Here is a 10,676-nt window from a genome sequence, read left to right as displayed (position 1 = left end):
GTGGATAGCTAAAAAGTAAAACTAGTTTAGATCTTAGTATTGACTGGGGTCCAAGTTTCTGGAATTCTCTTCAAACCCCGTAAGTTTCTATTTCATTTAAACTCAATTTTAAACATTCTACAACGGGTTAAGGCGCTGCTAATTAGTTTGGCCGAGTTCCTTTAATTTAAAGCAGTGAGAACTAACCAAGTAGCAATTCAATACGTAATGTTATTCTGTTTTAACAGGATGCGTTTGGTAGCAGAGTTTGCTGGGTAAATGCAGTAGGCGGCGTTGTTTGCACAATGCAGAGAGGAGCATCAAGGGTTCTGGGCTGGACGTCAGTGTCCCGCAGCGCACGGATTTTTCACTTTCAGCACCAAACCTGTTCAGTCTGCGGCAGGAGCGCTCTCTGGTCAGAATCTACTGCAAAATCTTCCCCTTACCAAACGCCATCTTGTGACATTAGGTGCTTTTATTGTAAAGGTAAAAACCACCTACACTGTAAGTATGCATCAAAGAGCATAACACCAAACTGTCATATTTTATCGAACGTAATTCGGACGGTCTGGATTTCAGCCGACGTCATTTAGCTCCAAAAAGGCAACATTCGACTGGCATTTCCAATATGTGAATTGTCTGACTAATATTAATTCGTGTCGAGTCAATATGAATGTAACGAAGTGCTAACCTTTTGCGGAACAATTACATTTTTTTTCTTTGTGATTTATCATGGTTGCGTTGAAAATTAGGCAGGTATAAATGATACACCGTGGACTCCAGATTAGTGCAGGTGCTGTGCTGTGGTGGGAGAGCTCGAAGGGCAGAGAAAATGGCAGTGGGGTACGGTCATCCACTACATGCGGGAATTATATTAAATACTTGTTAAAGTGCAAGCGTTCGTGTTTCGTCTTTCCTATCTGAAAAAGAATTCTTCTCCATAATCAAGTCGTAAGGAGTCTGTTCGCATAATGTACAAACCGACATATCGACAACAATGCAGTCATCGTTCGGAATGCAGATCCCCAGACGTGAAAACGCGAATTCTGCTCGTCTTTGTACTTAATAAATGTCACATAGGAATGGGAACAAGTTCAATTGTGCGGGCTTTTTGTTTCTGTGATCGGGATTGTATTTAGTCACGTACACAATTCTGATATGTATATGGCTGTAATGTTGCACGTTGCGTTGGCATTAACGAAGACTTTCTTTCGTACGCTGGCTGAAATTTGTCATCTTGGAGTCGAGGATCCTTGTGTGTTGTGATGGTTAAATTATATTATCTTATTTAACAGGACGCTTTATTAATCGCTTTGGGATTTATTACAGCATGAAAGAAATCAATTAGTATTCTAAGCTCGTGCCAATTCCTTTCTGAAAAGAAGATGGCATTGTACTGAATTCACGGTGTGGATTTAAAACGGAGATACGCGGAAAGGTTTTCTGTAAGAGTCTACTGTGTTCTTTCTGCTCCGTGTCAAAACATTGCTCCTCTCTTTCTCTTGTTTTCCCAGGATTTGGAAATACGTGAAGTAGCCGCCCTCGTGAATAATGGTGAAGCTGGGGAGTAACTTGAATGAAAAGAATGCCAAGCAGTCTTGTAGCGATGATAATTTTCACACCGTCCCTTTGATCACACCCTTGGATGTGAATCATCTGCAGTTCCCCGCTCCAGACAAGGTACTAAGCTTCTTCAGTCAACTCACCGCAGAGATGAACCACAATAATACAAACGAGCACAGCTTTTGAGTCATTTATGATTTATTGAATAATACTAATTAATTGCAACAGCATGAGGAAAGGGTAATATATTACCTGAGTCCATTTTGGATATGGCTATAATGGTCGAGTTCCAGGGGCTACTATCGGTCAATCAAAAGTTAGTAAAGACCGATGAAAATTGACCGAATACGCGCATTAGGTTATTTGGTGTTGACTCCGATGAATAAACACTGGGCCGAACAGCTGCGGAGGGGAATCGGGTGGGGCAGGAGTCTTGGGTTAAAAAATGCATCACAATTGCGGTGCATTTCTGCTATCGTTATGTTTATAATTTTCAATATTGGTTCAGAGTAGCTTTGCAGGTTAAAGAACCGGCACGCCCTGATTTTTCCTTTATTGTAGGTGGTGGTGAAAACGAGAACCGAATTCCAATCGGATCAAAAGAACAAAGGGAAACTGCGGGTACCCAAAATAGCTGAGTTCACCATCAGCTTCAACGACGGAGTGTCGGAAAGGCTCAAGGTAAAGGTTTCAATACTACTTCATTTTATCATAATGGAAACACATTTCAACATATCTTCGGTCCAGTGAAGTATTAGGTACATAACGAATGGAAAAATCCTGCATTAGAAAAAAATCATAATCAAAGAAAGATATTTGCAGTGGAATAAATGTGGAACCTTTTATATCTTTTCCAGAATTAAGCACATTGGTATATATATTTTTTAATAAAATTGAATGTGATTTAACACCAACTTTATTTCTCTAATTTTGAGAAATGTTCATATTTTTTCCTGAATCAAAGTACTTATGATTATACTGTATAGAGAATAATTTAAAGATCGTACCTGTCAGAGAAAACCATTTTATTTTAGATGGACTGAAAATGTTTCACATATCTCAGAGATATAGTGAATTTAAATGAGTGGAATATTTCACACACAGCTGGTCTCGATGAAATATATAATGAACATAGGAAAGTATTCACTTTTTAAATTAAGAATTATGATGTAGTACAAATTCTCAAGCACAAAGCAGATAGATGACACAATATATCCTTTGAAATAATCTAGTTATGCATGCAGACTAATGATTAAGGGGACTTGGCATCAATTGTTCATTTCAAAAGGCTGGAAATTACCCAGTTTACAGCAAGAGATCCACAAATAAATATTGTGGCCAAGTTGCTTGGCTAATAAAATACAAATGCTCAAACCAGTCAAAAATTGGTGAAAGGTCATCTCTGTGAAATGCTGACTTTGTTTCTTTCTTCACAGATGCTTCCTGACTTTTGAGTATTTCCAGGATTTTCAGTTTTTTTAAAATTTAGGTTTGCAGCTTCTGCAGTTTCCCCCCTGTTTTTAGGTAGTTCCTCAATTATGTGCAGGTTTGTTGCTGACTGTTTTGAAGATGAGATTGGTTGTTGAGAAATATCCTTCCTGTTTGCAATCTTAATGCAGTTTCGGTACTTTACAGGGAGTTGTACTGCAAAAGTAAGATATGCATCCTGACATCTAAGGTTCTAGTGATATTTCCTCTTGGTGTGCATGAAGAGGCAGTATGCAAAGAGGACCTGCCAGAAGAGTTGGAGGAAAAGAGCCTCAGCAGAATATTCATCAAGAGAGCATGGGAAGTAGTTCAACATGTATCTTGCAAGGAGCAATGTAGGAGTGCTCTACTTTAGAAGGGTGATGAAAGATAGTCGCAACTCATCTGCACCATTAATCAGAATTATGTTGCCAGTGGTTGTAAAGGCCAGGGCGAGCATCAATTTCAGTGTTTCTGCATCATTCCTGATGGGTCTCAGAGACATCTGAAATGCTTTTCTGTTTGTAGTATGTTCTTGCATTAGGAGACTATCTTACTTCTGGAGAATGGTATCCATTTCCTGTCATTGAAAGCTGTGAAATTTTGCAACAGCAAGAGTTTCCATTTTCCACATGTGCATTGATGACCTTTTTCAGTGGATTTTTATTGTCACTGCCTGATGCTAGATAGCAGCCACAATCTATTTATTTTATGACATTCCCTCCATCTTTCACTGTGGAGTGCCTTCCCATCAGCTAATTCTTGACTCCTGTCAGAACCACATACAGAGGGACATGGCAAAATTCAGAGTGAGTATAGTGCTGCTACAGGCAACCGCCGAGAATAGATTGTCATATCCATGCAATGCTTTCACTGCCTAATTTGCTCTGGTATAGGATGCACAATGAAACTGGATTCCAGGTTCTATGCTTCACACCTGTCAATTATCATCTTGCCAGTGACCTGAAGGTAGTAGGAGAATAGAAAGAAAGGAGGCAATGTTAGATCCATTTCATGCTGTCAGTGACCACATCTGAATTATCCAATTCACCACAGTTCCCATTTTACTGTCCACTTAAACACATTGAACAACAAAAGCCAACACCAAGTCAACAGTTCACACTTTTTTATCCAATCACAGCAAATGACTGAAATCAAAAGGAAATACTTTCACTGTTAGAAAGCAAAGGAAATTAGTGCTCAGTGGAATCACTACCTCCCCCTAGGGGATTGTAGCCCAGAAACCCTTGTAGTCTTTTGAAAGACTGGTTACTGGAATAGGGATGCATTTTCGAAGCTCTTTGAAATACTGCTGTACAGAGCCATAATAATAGCATTTAGTTCTTACCTGGCATTTTTTTGGTTGTTGACTTTAGCATGTAGTTTACTTGTGGCTTCTGCTGCAAATAGAAGATAGGAACTCACCATCAGATAGTGCATGAAATCTGGTCCATAACTGCTTTGCCTTTGTACTGGAAAGGATGGGTTCTAAGCTTTGTGTAGACCCCACTAGTCATAACTGGATTCCTTTGTGGTTCTCAGTGTTGCACGTGTGTTTTTCATCCAGTCCTCCAATCCATCAGGCATTTTCAGTGCATTCAGCCTCCTATGGGCTGCTCAGAAAAGTACGCTGAATGCATTGCTGTAATAAATGTCTGTACCTCTTGCTTCAGAAGTTTATACCGTTGCTACATTTTCCCTCTGCCCTTGCAACAGGCCATATGTACCTGGTAACACAATATGTGTGGGTACTGCTTCTCAGCTGACATCTACAATATACAAAATTGCCAGTAACTACTGGGAGTTGCATCTATCAGGTAGATTAATAGGGTGTCTTTTCCTCTGTTATTTTGCTGTTAAGTTGTCTCCTGTCCATGTTTTATTTTTGGCTAACTAAAAATGAAATGCCACTGCGTGGAGTTGTGGAGAGGAGGAAAGTGTTTGACACTATGTTTGTCTCTTAATCTAAACAGATTCTGGGGTGAGTGAGAACTGTGAATTAGCATTATATTTCATCATATCATCATTCTCAAAGTAAGGATTTGACCATTATCTCTGATGGCTTGTGTTTGTCCTCTAGGGTCGTTAGACATTGTAGCCTTGAATTTGCATTTCTTGTTTTGCTGCTGTGGCACCAGTTATGTGCCTCCCTGTTGTGCAAGTGGAAGTGTGTGGTATGATTCTCAGAGTTAAATCGGTGTGCATTCTGTGAAATAGGGTTGTGAAACTTAGAGTGGTGCTAGATGTGTAAGAGTGTACTTTGACATGTGAACATTAGGTTCAAACCATGATTTATGAAGACTATTGATAGCTGAGTGATGGGCCATGTGGTGCATTGAGCAGTGTGTGTATTTGTTTCCTCATAAGATGGAAAATATCATTCAAAAACCAGTTCCCTTCTCTTATGACCATTAAGATTGACACCACTATGTTGATGGCCTTGGTGCTGGACTCTCCCTGTTGCCCTTGCCAGCTACTTTTGGCTAGTAGTATTTGAGCATATACCTGGAGAGATTCTCTTCCTCTGAGTATCTCCTTCCATTTTAATTGTTAAGGCCTCCAGTGATTGGTCTAGCCTTGCGTTTCAAAAAGTTCCTAAGACCTCCACAATGACTTCCATTAAAAGTTTTTGCCACCAAACTCCTCTAAGTTAAGAAGTGGAGACTGTTTTTAATCATTTGAGACATCTTAAAATACTACTTCATAAAATTGATGCCCATGATCATGCTCCAAGTCAATCAATAATGTTGTAAATGTATTTGAAATCACAGTAATGATCAAGCAGTACAAAATTTGCTGCAGCAAGCCAAATGGACATGTCTTAGTTGTGCATTGTGGCCCCAGCTCCCGTCTTTCAATACTATCCAGTTTTTGATTCTACTGTATCTACTCAGACATCACAGTCATTTTGTCAAGATGAGTCCTCATTGCCTTGAAATAATTTTATTAATTGGATGAATATGATAAAATACCATCATGGCATTGTCAATAGAATTAATTTGATTATTGAAATAGCAAAAATGAGAACAGAAGAGCAGCCAATATAACAAAACTTAATACATTTTACAAAATGTAATAAGCAATGATGTGTTCCTTGCCAAGCGTATTTATTTAGATGTAAAATTAATAACAAACCATGAGACTAAAACAACATATTTTTGAAAGTAAAACCATGTAAAATATTTTCTAAACTTTGTTTACACCTCTGCCTCAGTAAACTGGATTGCTGCTGAGTTCTTTCATTACAATCTTTCTCTTAGTTCTCTGCATATATTTTGTTCAAATAGGTGAGATGGAAGATGTAGCTGCTAACTCAACTCCTGATATCAGATTGAACTTGAAATCTCCATCTAAATTTTTATTTGCTTATTTTTAAATGTTTCTAACATCACTAGGATAATAAAAAGGGTGGGATAATTTTTATTTTTAATATTTTATTTGCATTCTTGTGAAATGCAGAGCTGTAATAAATGAGTGACAGCACACACAGCTAAAATCTCTATGTGAATGTAAATTCCAAAGGTCAACAGAATACAGGGAAACAATTTATTATCTCCACATGGCAAAAATAAAACTTGTATATTGAATTTCACAAAATCCATACTCTCATTGACTTTGTAACACAGAGGCTTGTTTGGTAGAATTATGCATACATCTCAGTCCAGAGGCTTGGCACTACAATAACTCAGCAGTTAGTGCGACACCTGGGGCAATCCGGAGCTCAGAGTTTAATTCTGGCACTGTTCTGTAAGGAGGCTGTATGTCCTCCCCATGGAAAGTGTGCTTTTTCCCTGAGTGCACCTGTTTCCTCCCACGGTCCATAGACTTGCTGGGTGGGTGAATTGGTCATTGTAAGTTGTCCTGTGATTAGTGTAGGGTTAATCAGGTTTGTTGGGGGTTTCTGGGGCAACGTGGCTCAAAGGGCCAGAAGGGCTGACACTATACTATACCGCAAAATAAATATATATGTGGATTGACATTCCAGTTCACTACTGAGGTCCCATCTATTTGTCTATGAAATATTTTAGAGCAGGGATATTTTCTCATGGGCAGGATCTAGGTCTTAATCAAAATTACTTTGAAAAAGGTGGATTAATCATACTGCTGTTTGTGGAATTATGGTGCACCAGTGACTACCAGCTTCCCTGTATCACCATGGTGAATATATTTCACTACGTGAGGGATATTTGTGAGAGAACAGTATACGCAGATTAGTGGCCACCTTTCTCACAGTACCGTTAAAGGCGGTATTTCAGAAGGGTGTGAACTTCTTTAGGACATCCTCTTGCTCTGAAAAGCACTACATATATGTGGTTGTTGTATTTTATCTTGTTCACTTGAAATTGCAGCTCTCCTGATTCTCATTATCTGGCTCAACATACTTTGAGAAACATACAGATAGTGTTCTCTGTTTTTTACAGGGTTCTTAATGTTCGGAGTAGGATTTCTTTCTTCTGTTTGAGGCATAGTAGTAACATCATTGCTCCACTGTTAATCCAATTTGATAAGCTCTTAGTGGTGCTAGGTTGTGACATACTATCCTTTGATAGAAATAATGCTTTTGATAACCTCAGAATATTTGAAGTATGTCACAACCTGTGAAATAATTTTGAAATGTATTCACTATGGTGATCCAGGGAAGCTGGTTGTCATTGGTGCACAAAAGTTCCACAAACAGCAGTATGATTAATCAGATTAAGCACTATCCAAGACAATGGAGTAACTCTCATGAAGTTCTTGTCATGGTATTTTTAAATGTCTGGCAGAACCTTTCCAACAGTGCAACTAGCCATTGTATTCAGCTCTCTGGAATAATGGTTAGCACCATTAACAATAATCAACTTTAATATCAATCAGTATATCTTCAAAATACGCAATCTCTGCACATTCTGCATTACACTTATCACAGTAGCACAGGTTCATCGTGAATTAGTTTAAATTTCCTATTAGTATATTGTAGTCAAATTAAAAGTCAAAATAAGAAGATTCTACTTATCAATTACATAAAATAACCCAAATATAGTGCTACTTTCACAACTTTTTGTCTGTAGTTTGTACCCCTCAAGAGGAAATATATTTTCAACTATTGTTCTAACATGGTAGTGCTGAAAAATTAACCATTTCACAATAACATGATTAAAGCAAGTTTCTGTGTCTTAAAAAACTTCATTCATTTAAAAAAAATCTGGAATGTCCAGTTTCAATATCTTGGGTGCTTCGACTGCCTGAAAAATCCAGTAGCAAAAGGTTTTCACAATTGATTTGATTTAATTTTTTTTAATTAGTCAAAGTGGTAGAGGAAAAAAATTTTATAGCTTAAAGGTAGCAATAGATATTTATTTTAAGAGGATGTTAAGTGGAAAGGAAGGGAGAGAATAAAAAAGAACAGGTGAATATCACTGGATTTTTAATTTTTTAATTTTAATTATTTAGATACAGTGTGGAACAGGCCCTTCTGGCCCAACTTGCCACGCTGTCCAGCAACTCATCCATTTAACCTCAGCCTAATCAAAGGACAATTTACAATGACTAATCTATTAACCAGCACTACTTTGGATTATGTGAGGAAACTGAGAAAACTCATACAGTCATGGGGAGAACATACAAACTCCTTACAGATGGCACCAGAGTTGACCTCTAAACTCTGATGCTCTGAGCTGTGATAGTGTTGTGCTAACAGCTACGCTACTGTGGCACCCACAGCTTTGGCATAGATTTATAATACAATGTTCATCTTTTTTCTATCTTCAGTATCCAAAACCATCTACTTTTTCTCTGGAAGTATGGTTGTATATTTACATGAAGCATTATTTTCAGATGCATTGTTGAGAAAATGGAATCAAATTCTAGAACAGTACAGCACAGGAAAAGGCTAGTCAGCCCATGATGTTGTGTTGCAGTAACTAAACTAATGACACTTAATTAAACTAATTCCTTCTGTCTTCCATTCTCTGCATATTCATGTGTTTAAAAAAAAACCTCTTAAATGTCTCTATCATATCTGCCTCCTCCATCACATCTGGCACCTACCACTCCATGTGTAGTTGGAAAGGAATCTTGTTTTGCACATCTCATTTCAACATTCCCCCTTTCACATTAAATGCATGGCCTCTAGTATTAGACATTTAAAGCCTCGGGAAAAAGATAGTTGCTGCTTACTCTATCTACGCCTCTCATTAGTCTATAAACTTCTATTACGTATCCCTCAGGCTTCCACTGCTTAAGAGAAAACAACCCTGATTTATTCAACCTCTCCTTATAGCACATTCCCTCTAATTCAGGCAGCATCCTGGTAAACCTCTTCTGCATCCTTTTCAAAGCCTCCACGTGCTTCCTATAATGGTGCCAGCAGAATTGAATGCTGTACATCACTCCAGATGTGGCCTAACTTGAATCTGATTCTTGAACTCATTGCCTTGACTAGTAAAGTCAAGCTTCACTTGTGCCACCTTTACCACCCTGTCGACTTGTGTAGACTCTTTATGGAGAGTGAGTTTGAGAATGATGAGTGTGTTTGAGAATGTTTTAAGTTAAAGTTTCATGTAAAGTCACTTCAGCTTCAAATCGCTGTAGGTCTAGCCCCACACCATGCACTCATGCACTGAACTTATCTTCTGCAACCTGTCACCACAGCAGAGACAGAGTGGAGGCCGAGGGGAAAGTTGTGAGCAGAGTGCACCCAAGGGAGAGGGGAAGAACCTGTTCCTGAATCACTGAGTGTGTGCCTTTAGGCTTTTGTACCTCCTTGATGTTGCAATAAGAAGAGGGCAGGTCCTGGGTGATGGGGGTCCTTGGTGATGGACACTGGCTTTCGAGGCACCACTCCTTAAAGATGTACTGGATGCTATGGAGGCTAGTGCCAACGATAGACCTGACTAATTTTACCACCCTCTGCAGCTTACTTCGATCCTGTGCAGTAGACCCCCGTACAAAATGTTTGCCATGGTAAACATGCAGGAATTTGCGAGTGATTTTGGTGACATACCAAACCTCCTCAAACTCCTAATGAAGTATAGCCACTGTCTTGCCTTCATTATGGCTGCATTGATATATTGCATCTAGGTTAGGTCCTCGGACATCCAGGAACTTGAAATTGCTCATTCTCTCCACTTCTGATCTTTCTGAGGACTGGTGTGTTTTCCCTCATACTACCTTTTCTGAAGTCCACAATCAGTTCAGCGGTCTTACTGACGTTGTTGCTGCGACACCACTCAACTAGCTGGTATATTTCGCTCCTGTACGCCCTCATGTCACCATTCAGATTCTGCCAACAATAGTTGTATCGTCAGCAAATTTAAAGATGACATTTGAGCTATGCCTAGCCCCACAGTCATGGGTGTAGAGGGAGTTCAGCAGTGCACCAAGGACACATCTGAGGTGTGCCAATATTGATTGTCAGGGAGGAGATGTTACTTCCAAAGGATACAAAAGGCAATATTTTATGCTATTCTCACACTTAGTTGCAGTGGGATTTATGAAAGTGTTACCTTTCAATCAAGAAAACAGTCATCATTGCAAATTGACCCGAATATCTCTGTTTAAAACAGTAAATCTTATGGTTTGTATCTTAGGCTAGACACACAAATATCTACCTTTTGTTTCAGATTAAGTGTTGTGTGGTACAGTGTTTTATCCTTTGTAAGAAGAATGTTCTTTAACTTGGAATA

The 10,676-nt window shown here is 38.8% G+C and overlaps 1 protein-coding gene and 1 long non-coding RNA gene across 4 annotated transcripts in view; one reads left to right on the top strand and one right to left on the bottom strand.

The window, feature by feature from the left end:
- Positions 1–295: 295 nt before the first annotated feature.
- nsg2 (neuronal vesicle trafficking associated 2) overlaps positions 296–10,676 on the top strand; it is a 102,071-nt gene continuing 91,690 nt past the window's right edge. The window contains exons 1-3 of one of the 3 annotated variants that reach the window (XM_063053548.1): positions 296–465; positions 1,494–1,659; positions 2,104–2,223. In XM_063053548.1, the coding sequence (XP_062909618.1) occupies positions 1,531–1,659; positions 2,104–2,223 (249 nt within the window). In that variant the 5' untranslated portion in view covers positions 296–465; positions 1,494–1,530. Of the gene's footprint in view, positions 484–706; positions 823–1,493; positions 1,660–2,103; positions 2,224–10,676 lie in introns of those variants that run through there. The other 2 variants (XM_063053547.1, XM_063053549.1) reach the window with 2 other exon arrangements.
- LOC134349358 (uncharacterized) overlaps positions 2,419–10,676 on the bottom strand; it is a 195,740-nt gene continuing 187,482 nt past the window's right edge. The window contains exons 4-5 of the long non-coding RNA XR_010018651.1: positions 4,358–4,409; positions 2,419–3,972 (exon numbers count right to left, since the gene is read on the bottom strand). This is a non-coding gene — a long non-coding RNA (uncharacterized LOC134349358). The remainder of the gene's footprint in view (positions 3,973–4,357; positions 4,410–10,676) is intronic.

This window comes from Mobula hypostoma, chromosome 7, assembly GCF_963921235.1.
Source record: "Mobula hypostoma chromosome 7, sMobHyp1.1, whole genome shotgun sequence".
Taxonomy (NCBI): domain Eukaryota; kingdom Metazoa; phylum Chordata; class Chondrichthyes; order Myliobatiformes; family Myliobatidae; genus Mobula; species Mobula hypostoma.
The sequence above is the reverse complement of the archived record's forward strand: the minus strand, read 5'-3'. Positions and strand labels throughout refer to the sequence as shown.